Source organism: Manis javanica, chromosome 2 (assembly GCF_040802235.1).
Source record: "Manis javanica isolate MJ-LG chromosome 2, MJ_LKY, whole genome shotgun sequence".
Lineage (NCBI taxonomy): Eukaryota > Metazoa > Chordata > Mammalia > Pholidota > Manidae > Manis > Manis javanica.
This window is the reverse complement of record NC_133157.1, coordinates 143,739,915-143,753,426: the sequence shown is the minus strand read 5'-3', so window position 1 is coordinate 143,753,426 and position 13,512 is coordinate 143,739,915. Positions and strand designations below refer to the sequence as shown.

The following is a 13,512-nucleotide window of genomic DNA, read 5'->3' as shown; positions in this document are numbered from 1 at the left end:
CAAGCATTATCTCCCTCACAGAGGGTCTCTGATCCACTTTAGACACCTTACCTTTGTGCTTCCATAATACCCTAAGACAGCAGTTCTCAATCCGTGAGATTCCCCCTGGTGAACATATGGCACTGTCTAGGGACATTTTTTTATGGTCCTGATGGGTGAAGGGTGGGATGGGCAGTGGTGAGTAGAGGCCAGGGATGATGGTAAACATCCTACTATTCACAGGACAGTCCCCCACAGCAAAACATCAACAGTGTCCAAGCTGAGAAACTCTGCTATAAGCACATTATGGGGTGATACTTCCCACCTTATAAAAATTGGTTTAGTTGTTTAGCTCCACCACTGGACCACAAGTTCCTAAGATAACAACAGTAGCCAGCATTCACAGAGCATTACTATATGCCAGACACTGTTCCAAACAATGAACATGAGCAATTTTATGTAATCCTCAGGTATAATTCTATGGGTGGGTACTATTCTCTTCTCTGTAGACTAAGAGGGTGAGGTGTGGACTCTCTGAGGTCACCCAGAAAACAAAACAGTGGAGCTGGCAACAATCTGACTTCATAACCCACGCTCTTAAACAATTCCATTTTCCTCCAAAGATATTTCTACCAGACAGGAACAATTATTTTCTTTTCAGGAGCATCAAACTTTCTTCTTCTGAACATCACTTAAAAAACTCTTTAAATAACAGGGCCAAAAACCTCAACCCTCAGTACTATTGGCATTTTAGGATGACTAGTTCTTTTGGGGGGCTGGAGGCTGTCCTGTGTGTTGCATCAGCATCTTTGATGTTAATCAGCATCTTTGGTCTCTACCCACTAGATGCCAATAGCACCCTCACCTCCCCAGTCCTGCCTGTCGTGACAATAAAAAGTGTCTAGACACTGTCCATGTCCCCAATGATGAAAAAGTCACCATTGATCTAGAACATGTTTGTAGAATAAATAAATGAACAAAGTTTTAGTTTAATAGTTTTGGAAGTAAAAAATCTGTCCTAAGAATAAGAAAGATTAATTTACCTTTTCAGCTAATTCTTCTGCTGTTATCTTTGGATCATATGGAATAGGATCACCTAAATAGGTGCATAACTTCACTGGGAAGCCTCCATACATTGGAGCAAATGGATAGCGGAATTTTTCATAAAGCCACCTAAATAACCCTGTTTTAAAGTAAGCAAAGCATTCAACTAGTTAAATATTCTGAGCATATCATTGTAAACTTTCAAATTAATTATGGAAGATTTAGAAAAAGGTAGCAAATAGTATCACCTCCTGGCAATTAATACAATTTTTTTTTTAAAGAAGGAATTTTCATCAATTCTAACAAATGGGCCACACTAAAGCAAGATGTTAATAATAGGAGAAACAGGGGGAGTAGAGTGGGTGTTTATGAGTATTTTCTATACTTTCTGCTCACTTGTTCTGTAAACCTAGAAATGCTCAAAAAAATAAGACCTATTAATTTTTTTAAAAGGTGACTTTTTGAAAATATGCAAGTTATAAAAGGCAAACCAATTACTATTATTATAAAACAAAGGGTAAAGACTGCAACCAAAAGCTAGAAACTAAAAAGTCAGACTCACAAATACGTGACTTACATGAATAAAATAAAAAAAGGAAGTATAAAATGAGTTAATATAAACATAAGACTAAAATGCATAATAAACTAGATAAAGACTAAAAACATTTTTGTAAATTACAAAAAAGTCACTAAAACAAAGAATTACTAATGCTAATAAGAAAGTGTGAAATTTAGCAAGACTAAAAGTGGTGATAATGTAAAATAAACTGGTGGACTGGGTTTAAAAAAAATAAATCCAAAAAAGGGAAGCAAAATTAAATACATTGACATGAATTGTACCAAAAGTTTAAAACACTATTTACATATGGGAACAGAATGTATCATAAGACCCAAATACTCAAAAAAAATCACTAAAAACTAATTTTGAGATACTTATCTTTAAAAATAAAAAAAGTAAGAAAATAGTGCATTTATGGTTCACAATATTTAAAAACAAAAACCAAGAAGTAGTAAATAAACCAAAGCAAACAATATCTCCTTAGGTTGCTAATCTTAATTCAGTACGATACTGTCATCCATTTTTAAAGCTGTAATTTATTCAGGGGGTAATTGCAAATACAGTCTGGGTAACATGTAAATTTGTTCGAAGCCTCAACAATATGGCTTACCACAATAGATGATTCACTGTAATTTTAAAAAGCCCATGACAAATGAGCTTTAGTATGTATTTGAGACTTTTAACAAAAATCTATCATCTAAGAACTGTCATTACTTAAACCAGTTACCATTTAGAGTTTAAACAGAAAACATCTACACAGCATATCCATTATCTAAAGTTACTATTAAAAAAGATTCCTTATTGGGTACAAAAGCCCAAATATTTAAAATATTCTAAACATTACATTATAATTAGAAAAATCATATGAATCAGAACTTACTTGTTCCTCCAAGTGATCTAAATCCTTCACGGATATTTTGTGTAAACATAGGAATAATGGGCTAAAGAGAGAATTTGAATTAAAAGTAAATATAGAAATCCATTCAATGTCTCCATTGAGTCATTAATGCAAACTTTTGAGGTTCTGTTTAAGATTATGAAAATAAGCTATTTATTTAAAATAAAGGTATACTTACATCACTAAGGTGATTTATCACACTAAATTTAACTTGACTTTGTAAAAATATAAATTAGAAACACTACCCTCTAGTGGTAACATATAATATTTCATTTACCAACTTCCCTATCATTATCACATACACCCTTGAAACTCAAAAGATTACAGTAATCATTAATTTTATTAAACAAAATTAATGTGGTAAATTAAATTGGTTTTAGTGATCTACTAAACTGTATGCTTATTGAAGAAAAAGTTACAAGACAGAGGTTCTCTACGGGGTAATCCATATAAATTGAAATGACAGGTTTTTAGCAAGATGCTGTCATGGAATTACTGAAAACAACTTTTTTTGTAAGCTTATTAAATCTAAAAATATTCAACATCAATTAAAAGTAAGTATAAGACTCCTTGAAACAAAAAAGAAAAGCATATATATAAAAGAACTCTTTGTATCATTAATTTTAGAGGATTTCTGCTCACAGACCCATGGTTTGTAATTTTCCATGAATATCAATGATTAAATATAATTTTTTTAAATGGAGACTTTAAATGTCATAAAACAATGGATAAGAAGCAAAGGATCATGTGAGGAGGTTATGCCACAGTGAAACTGAAGTAGATAAAAAACTTAGTACACTTTAAAATGTACATGAAACATACTGAATTAAACAATGTTTTAGAAAAATAGAAAAGGCTGGGAGGGAGGGGGCCAGTGTCACTTTACCTGCAGTCTACCATCAGTATTTGCCTAATATAGAATTACCTGCCTTCGTGAGCAGGGCTTGGGATATTTAAATAAGGTGACATTTAAAAAGCCATTCCTATTCAGCTTTGGAAAACAGTAAAATATGGTGGACTGACGCAGAGACTACAGGGATAGCTTTCTTTATAAAACTTATTACCTCACATATAACTAACCATATAACTAACTGATCATTTACTTATTTTATCTCTCCACTCACCGGAAGGAAGGCACCTAATAATAGGGACAGTGTTTTATTCACAGCTCTGTTCCCAGCAACTAGAAAAATGCCTAGAATAGACCAGGTACCAAAAGTAAGTGTAATGGATGAATTCAAGAAGGAATTAATGAATAGAACAAAAAGACAATGCTTCTAATGAATTTGCTTGTATTCTCTGAATAAAAAGGGTCAGAAATAGGCAGCAGTGACCTTAAAACCAGTTAAGAAAAAGAAGTCAGGTAAAAAGAAAAGCAATCAGATGAAGAATTAAAAATCTGATGGAGGTGATTCACAAAGATAACACATAAGGACACTGACTTTTTGGAAAAAAATTCAGATTACAACCTAGGAAACCATCACTAGTTTTGTAAAAGTAAAATCATGACTGAAATTCCAGTGTTTTAAATAGTTACAAAATGTCATTAGAATTGAGAATTTAAAATGTCCAAGAAGAAACGGAAACCTTTCAGCTCATGTATCAACACAATTTTTTCTTCTGTGACCAGTACTGCTGGATTTATGTGTACTGACTAGCATGAATCCAGGAATTTGTACTTAAGTATACACTTTATAAGACTCTTCAAGTTACATATCATTCCTTAAATAGCTAATTCTCCAGAAGTCGGACATTTCTAGAACAGGAGAAAGCTTACCCTACAAGGCTATCACCTGGGTACATGGTTTCTAAATTTGCACAAAGCTTACAGCCTTAAAGCTACAAGCATTACCTTATTACAACTTGATATTATGATTTTTCATTCCTTTCCTTGTCCATACTTTGTATATAAGCTAGTTGCATAAGTAACTGAGAATCGAATTCTGTTCACATCTTGGGGAATCAGTTTAACATGGTCTTAGAGTCAAACTTCGCCACTAAAAAAGTGGGAACCATTGGACAAGTGACTTACCGTATCTAAGCCTCAGTTTCTCCATGCATAAAATGGGAGTAGTAACAATTATCCTATCTCAAAGAATTTTTAGTAGACTGAGATAACACATACAAACAATTTTATTGAAACAACTGCTGTTTTCTTTTATACCTGTTGTTTACCAACTAGAGTAAATGGGCTAATTTTTTACCAATTTATTTAGAACTGAAGTTATCTAAAAATTCTTAGCAAAGTTGTAATTCTCAGGAATTCACCAAATAGGGTGATTTATATTATACCAAAAAGCCTGTAACTTTCAGATGAACCTTAAATATTTTCTACCAATATCTTATGAGCTTGAATTCACAATTTAGACTTTTTCACCTTAATTTCTGTTACTAAGTCACAATGTAAGTGCACTTAACCCCACTAACTATGATCTTAATTTTTTACTCAAGGTTTATGGTAATTCTGTGAGGCCTAGGATGGGGCTTTCCAGAGGGTATATTTGTGCCCTTTACAACTACATTCATTTATAATTGAGAGATGTCCTTCATGTAACTGGAAGGTCCCACTAGTCTAAAGGTCAGCAAACTCACTGTGAAATGCAGTCAGGGATGACAACAGCACCAGCTGCCTGCAGTCCTGAACTGTACGCTCTGCTCTGCTTCTGCCTTGCTGAATGACCCGATCCCTCCATCCCTTCATCTCTCTGTGCCTGAGTTTCCTCATCTGTAACATTGGAATAATTATATACATCACCTATTTACTGTACAAGAGTACCAACAGAAAGCCTTAAAAGCACTATGAAAGGTCGGGCTGGTACAATATTCATCAAACTTGTAATGCTACTTTGTAAATAAGCAATGTTAAAGATTTTTGTTTTTATTTAAACTTGTAAAATGCTGTTCATGAAATTTTCTCAGGTTTTGTACAAAAACAGTTAAAGTATCCATATTATCTTAATTATCTATAAATTCTTTCAGGGATTAGAAAAATTGCTCCTTTCTTTATGTAATTTTTTTCTTTCAGGCCTTCATCCAGGCAATGTTCCTTAAAACTGTAAACATCTGGATGAGAAATTAGAATCCCATGATCAACTTAGGTGCTTCCAAATCTATTATTTTTGTCATTTTTATCTTAAACCTTAGAAGAAATAATTCAAACTGTAAACTTGAAAACAACTTTGATTAGATTCTTAGCTTCTATCATTGCTTTAATATACATTAAACTGATTATCCTTAATTTTTGTACAACTGTACATATATCCTTTTGTATTCTATATTACACAGTGAAAACTTTTGTTTTCTATTATCAGTGGTTAAGACTTTTTGGAAAGCAAAATGTGCTATCAGTTTCATATATCACTAATACTATTAACATAAAATTAAATTCAAAAGGCTCCTTTTAGTACATTTAATATTGTGTTTAAAAAATCAGTTCAATTCAATACATACAAATAGCCTACTAAGTGCTAGCCACTGTACTAGGGACTGAGAATATAAAGAGGTAGTATGGCCTTGTCCACAGGGAGCATTTAAATGTTTATGTTGTCTATTACTAAACACTTGGGAAGTATGTTATCTCTTACACTAGGATCACATTATTAAGCATTATAGCAATAACATACTTCTAGGATTTACATAGACGTATGTACAGGACAGAATAGAGCTCAAAACATTTTAACTTTGCAATTCGGAAATAAAGGGAAAGTCTCCATTCTTCTTCAAATACTGGTCTTGGATTACAATGAGCTGACTATAATCTTTTCTTTTTTAATCAACAGCCTGCATTTGCAAGACGCACAGGAAAGCTAATGGTGAAAACTGGTCTCTACGTGGCAGCAAGGGGTGGAGAAAAAAACTGAAAGGTGAAAGTACTGGCAGCGGTCTCCAATTAGCCTGGAAAAAAGAACACCACCTTGTCAAAGGTTCTATGATTTCTTTTTCTGGCAAACAGTCTAAAATGAAAACAGATAAAAAAGAAGAAATATTTCATAAGTAATAATAAGTGTTCCATAGGATAAAGTACAACATGGAGGAGACCAAAAACCTGAGAAATATTTTCCAAAGCAAAAGAAAAGGACAAAACAGCATTCACATTTTCCAGTCTACAAAGTAGAATAATTACAGTGAATCCCAGAGGAAGACTTAATTTTACTAATTAATTTGTAAAGTCTTTTAAAACTATCCAAATCACACCAATATCTATTTCTCTATTCATACTATTATTTAACTGATCACATTTGCTGATGAAAAATAATAAGAATCCTATTGTTATGTAAATTGTTACATATACACTGTTATATAAAAGAATTGTAATGACACCAACCAACAACCATCACTGAAATATCCTAACTCAATCACAGCAAAGGATTAAAATACATAGAACTGGACAGATTATACTTACGAAAAAGATACAACTGAAGAAATAGTGAGAATTTTACAAATAAAATTATTAAGAAGCTGGATTCTGAAATGTAAAATAAAACTTTGTGGGATATCTGCCGAATTTTCAGATTGATTTTTTTTTTAAGATGGCTTCCCACACATAAGGAGTATTTCTCTATTGTTACCATATGAACAGTTATATGTACACTAACACTAATTTTTAAGTAGTGCAAGGAAAGTAAATTCTTTTATGTTTTGGTTCACTACTGAAGTGTTTATTTTAAATTCAACCTAGCTTTACTTTAATAATTAGTTTTGTCCAACTCACCACTTTCGCATCAATTGCAACCTGAGCGAAGCCTTTACGATTGCCCCATATGATGTTGTAGGTTTCGTCACTAAGTAGGGCTTCTCGAACTCCACCTGGAGAAATAGCTAACAAGTGACCACTCCTCAGAATTTCAACGCATTTTTCTCTTGGTCCATGTAGAGCACAAAATACATCAAGTAATAAACTAAACCCTGTAAAGAAACATTAGCAGGAAGATAGAGCTTAAGTATTGTCCAATTCTTCAAGACAAGACTTCACAACCTACTCATTTACTATCTATACTTAAATCAGAAAATTCTTTTGTTTTTTTTTTTTTGTATCAACAGAACTCTTTAGGGTTAACACAGGATTAATATTGTTGGTAAAATAAGAGCTATGTCTTACTGATTACTTCCTTTGTTATGACCTGCTACTTGGCTACTCTGCATACTCAAACTCTTAATTAAAACTCACAAAAACCTTGGAAAAAAGAGATTCTGATCCTGTTGGCTAAGAGAGTGAGTAGCTTGCTCAAAGTCACACACACCTAGCAAATGGCAGGGCAGAGATTTTGGTCCAACTGTGTCTAGTCCAAAGCTCTTTCTACTGCATCTCAAGGCCAAACACTGTCTACAACATTTATTAAAGCAATTGGAAATGATATCCCATCAGTAGTCACAAATCTAATCTTCCATTACCCTACAGAAAAGAGAATCACTCAAAAGAATGTGAATCTGACTATGCTTAGTCCTACCAAAATTGGCAAGCCATAGTCAAATCTCTTGAAATTAAAAGATGATGCTAATTCCACAATTAAATTTTTAAATAAATAATAAGAGCAAAAAATGATCAAGTTTTAACAGAGTGTTTGGCTCAGGAATAGCAGTAAAAGAGGAATGGGCAGTAAAACTGTGCAGACTAACCAAACTTCTCATAGGTTTAAGGATCTGAAGCAAGATTATAAATACTCAAATGGAGAATATTTTCAGACTACACTGTCACTGATTTAACTAGATGCATTCTCACAATGAATGAATGAACAGGGGAGGTCTCCTAAATTACAAGATCATAAAGATTCTAAAGGGGGAAATTTTTTAAAAGCCAAATACTAAATAAAGACATTCACATTCTATTTTGTATAAAAATAAGAGAGAAATGGAAGCAACCTAATGTTCCATAAGAGAAAACTAGTTTAAGCAATAATTTTAGTCATATATTAAAACTGTTCTTTATAAAACATGGTAAAATATTAATGCCAACATTTTTCAAAAAAGAGCACAAAATAGTTTGCATGTAAAAATAAGAAAATTAAAAATGAAATAAATCAAAATGATAACTGGTTATATTAGGTTGACAAAATTATAACAGTGTCCTTATTTTTTCTAGTTTTCAAATTTATTATAGAGTTGTCATATTACTTTCTAACGAAAAAGCTTTTATTGCTACTTTAATTTATACACAAAGTACAAATGGCTTTTTAGTGACACAAGGATACCCAAAATATTAACCATGTCTATGAAAGGCACTAAGAAAACTATTATTTAATCATTGCTTGGTGTTTGTCTGGTTGATGAGTGGTTTTTGCTTTTATTATTTCACACAACATATTATAAACTTTATGGGCTTGTTACTGGTGACTTAGAGACAGAAGAACATAGATTTACTCTCAATGAGTTTATTTTCAAATGCTTTTTAAAAAGCTTCATTGTGTTCGAAATTTAGTTAATTCATCTTTTTTAAAAGGTACAAAGCATTTATGAACATATTAAAAAGAATGTAGACCTCAATCTTAAGAGTTATAAGTCTACCAAGCAAGTCATGTGTGATAACAGATATAATAGACTCTTCAGAATATGATTCCTGAGGCAGTATTCTATTATTATATTAAGATAAAATATTCCTGGCTAATTTTTTAAATAGTTTTCACCTGCTATCAAACTGACAGTAATCAAACTCTAAGTACTGTAAAATTAAACTCCAAAAACCAGTATCTCATGGAAAAATTAATCGTATGAAAATATACCAAAATACAAATTAATTGCTTGGCAAAAGTTACACTTTTTTTTTAAAAAGTGGAAGTTAGGATTAACTTGGAAAAAAAATGACTAAATACCTGTGAATAAAGAAAGGAATTATATAACATTTTTGGCCATAGTTTTTTACATTTAGATACATTACCTAAACAGGAAATTAGATACACCCAAATAGGAGTTCCAAGTGTGGCACCCTTAAAAGGCAAAAAGCTTTTCCAACTGATACTAGACAGCTCAAAGATTGATTATCACATAATTTGATCATGGTAATTAAACATTTTTGTATTATCATGTATACTGAAACTTTACCTGGAATTTTAAAGACAAAGTGATCAGCTACTACTCGGCAAGTTCTGCCTTTATGGATGAAAATTTTAGCCATGAAGTAGTAAAAATCTATGGGAATAGCTCCATGATAAAAAATTATAAGTGCTGGTCCTTCTGGTATTTTTTCCATCCCATGAACTTCATAACCTGTTAGAAAGATAAAATATAGACACATAAAAGATACTTACATTTTCAGAGGGGAAAAGATGGCTGGAGTAGGAAGGCAAGGCAAAACCTTCTCCCACACAAACACAAAGGAAGCAACTAAAGCAAACACAACTAGCTCTGAAAAGGGCCTGAACATCACAGAACAGACCACCTAGATCTGGTGAAGAAGAGAAGACCACATACAGAAGGGTAAAGTGGCAGAGCCACATTAATCAGGACCCCAGCCCTTCCCCCAGCCCAGCCACAAGAGGAAGGGAGAGGAACAGAAAAGGAAGGGAATAAGCAATCAGGAACCCTGCACACCTGACCCTGGAGAACAGCTCTGGGAACACGAGTCCACATTTAATTGACCTTTGGTGATTAACAGGGCTGGACACTCAAGAGATTCCTGCCACTTGCGGAGGACAGGCATGCTCCAGTGGTCACAATGAGATCCAAAATAGAGGTGGCAGTTTGAAAGATATACCAGCCGCAGGAAGGGTGCCAGAGGGGCAAGAGTTGGACAGAGTTCTCTCTGCAGAAGAAAGGACAGATGGACAACACTTCCTAGCCCTCATTCAGCGCAACTGGTCAAGTGCTTGTGGGAGCCCCATATGCACCATACCCCTCACCGGTGGCTCAGCGGGCAGGTGCTTCCTTGCACACTGGCCCACCCACCTGGCCCGCTCAGCCTATCAGTGCCAGACTTGGCTGCCTGGCAGGCAGGGGGAGGCATTTAGCTTTCTCAGCCTCACCCACAACAATTCCAGCACAGCGTCTGTTGGCTCACAAAGGACCGGCTGAGGCAAGATGCCACCCACAGAAGACTGAGACAGGACACTGCTAACAGACATTGCAGCCTGACCACAGCCCACCAACAACTGGGGCTCTACTGCAAAGGAGAACCAGGCACTGGCAAATAAAGAGACTTCAGCTTCTGGGCACCACAAGACATCTTCTTCATAAATCCATTACTCTCTAGACCAGGAGGCAACAACATGGATGGATCTAGAGGGTATTATACTCTGTTAAATAAGCCAGGTGGAGAATAACAAGTACCATATGATTTTACTTATTTGTGGAATATAAGTACAAAGCAAAACAATGAACAAACAGCAGTACACTTACACTGAGAAATAATTGGTGGTTACCATGGGGGAGGGTATTGTCCTTTACACTGCTCCCAACCACCAACAACGTTTTTCACAGCAATCCTGTGCTGTTGGTGGATTAAGAAGAACATGAAAGACTTAAAGCATCACATATGCTTTAGGGGGAATGCCCTGGAAATTATAGCACAAGAGCTGAGAAGTGATAACTCTGAAGAACTAACAGACTGTGAGCATGGCTTTAATCATAAAATCTTCCTTCCCTTATTACCACTCTTGGGCATGCCATACAGACCACAGCCTCAGCTGTCCGGGCAAAAAGAAAAAGCCTACTGAACAACCAATGGATCAATGAAGAAATCAAAAGAGAAATTTAAAAATACCTTGAGACAACTATAAATGGACATTTGCCATACCAAAACTTATGGGATGCAGCAAAAGCAGTTCTAAGAGGGAAGTTTACAGTGATAAACAACTACCTCTAGAAACAAGAAAAATCTCAAATAAGCAAGATAACTTTACACCTCAAGGAACCAAAGAGAGAGGAACAAATGAAGCCCAATGTTAGTAGAAGGAAGGAAATAACAAAGATCAGAACAAAAATAAATGAAATAGAGATTAAGAAGACAACAGAAAAGATCAATGAAACTAAGAGCTGGTTCTTTGAAAAGATAAATTGTCAAAACTTTAGTTAGATTCACCAATAAAGAGAGAGTGAAAAGAAAATCAGAAATGAAAGAGGAGGCCTTCTGATACCAAAGAAATATAAAAGATAGTAAGACAAGTACGAACAATTATATTCCACCAATTGAACAACCTAGAAGCAATGAATAAATTCCAAGAAACACACAACTTTCCAAAACTGAGTCATGAAGAAACAGAATCTGAATGGACTGATTACTAATAGGAAATAGAATGAGTATCAAAATCTTACCCACAAACAAAATTACAGAACTGAGTGGCTTCACCATTGAATTCTACCAAATTCTTCACAAGTTTTCCCCAAAAAACAGGACATTTCTAAACTTATTTAACAAGATCAACATTACCTTGTTATCAAAACCAGACAAGGATACCACAAGAAAAGAAAATTACAGGCCAATATCCATGTGAACATAGATGCAAAAATCTTCTACAAATTATTAGCAAATCAAATTCAGCAATATATTAAAAGGATCATATTCTATGATCAAGTGTGATTTATTCTAGGGATACAAGAATGGTTTAATATCTATAAGTCCATCAATGTGATACATCAATAAAATGAAAAAATAAAAATCACATGATCATCTCAATAGACGCAGTAAAAGCATTTGACAAAATTCAGCATTCATTAATGAGAAAAACTCTAAAACTGGGTATAGAGAGAATGCACCTCAACATAACAAAGGTCATATATGACAAACCCATAGCTAACATCATACTCAATGGAGAAAACCTGAAAGCTTTTCCTCCAAGGTCAGGAACAAGACAAGGAGGCCCACCTTCACCATTCTTATTCAACATAGTACTGGAAATCTTGGCCAGAGAAATTGGGCCAGGAGAAGAAAAAAAAGGTATCCAAATTAGAAAGGGAGAAGTTAAACTGTTAGTATTTGCAGAAGACATAGTATTATATACTGAGAATCCTAAAAACTCTAACAAAAAACTGTTAAAACTAATACACAAATTCAATAAAGTTGCAGGATACAAAGACTATATATATATATATATATATATATATATATATATATATATATATATATATATAGAAATTTTTGTTTCATACATTAATAACTATTAGAAAGAGAAATTAAGAAAACAATGCCATTTACAATTACATCAAAAAAGAATAAAATGTCCAGGAAAAACTTTAACCCAGCAGGTTTTAGAATTCTTTCTCTAAAAAAAAAAAAAAAAACAGAAAGAAAAGAGCAAGCATCCAGAGGCCAAGAATTAGGATCAAGGTAAAAGGAAGGTTAAAAAGGAAGGATATCTCAAGAACTAGCAGAAAAGGAAAGGCAGCCCCCTCAGCCATATTGCCCTACTTAGAAAAGCTGGCCCAAGGCCTGCCGCTTACACCTAAGAGACAAAAGGAAAGTCCAAAATATGGAAATCTAAACTTTCAGTTCATTTCTTCCCTTAAAGTTATCCTTGTTTAATTTGCTAAGAAATGAGCATTCAAACAATGAAGACTTCAGTGTAAATTTTAGAGCAGGAAATTCATTTTTAAAGTAGTTCATAACATCATCAATAGATTAAACTGGGTGTGGTAACTGTGATTCTAGCATTGAAGGAATAAACTACTTGGTAATGTTTCAAATGGACTCAAGAAAATATTTTTGTAAATTAAACTTAATCATATTTCAAGATTTTCTATGCTTCCTTACTTTTAATATTTCTTTCCAATTACTTAATTCTAATTCAAGTAATTCAATTTAAGCTCTACAGATCACTGATGCTGTCTGAAATGACCAAAAGGATTAATTAGCCCATGAGATAAATTTTCTGAAGAATAAGAAATACTTCTTTGAGGGATTCTGAACAGAGTATTCCTGAATTTTTCTCTTGCTTTTAAGAAATAACTGACCTGTTTATATAATAACACATCATCTGAAGTCAGAAAAATTCAATCAATTCAATTGCTGACAAGTATAGATTACCATAGTGCCACTAAACATGAAATCCAAATATTATTTAACTGTGTCCCTCTTAAAACACAGATGTGATCATACCATTCCTTG

The 13,512-nt window shown here is 33.8% G+C and overlaps 1 protein-coding gene across 11 annotated transcripts in view; it reads right to left on the bottom strand.

Moving 5' to 3' along the window:
- The window catches only part of TMEM68 (transmembrane protein 68), a 40,853-nt gene that overhangs the window by 15,245 nt on the left and 12,096 nt on the right, over positions 1-13,512 (bottom strand). For 4 of the 11 annotated variants that reach the window (XM_073229541.1, XM_073229540.1, XM_073229539.1 and 1 more), the window contains 4 exons: positions 9,516-9,680; positions 7,192-7,385; positions 2,463-2,523; positions 1,023-1,162 (listed from right to left, as the gene is read on the bottom strand). In XM_073229541.1, coding sequence (XP_073085642.1) covers positions 1,023-1,162; positions 2,463-2,523; positions 7,192-7,385; positions 9,516-9,680 — 560 coding nt within the window. The other 7 variants (XR_012128182.1, XM_073229543.1, XM_073229542.1 and 4 more) reach the window with 7 other exon arrangements.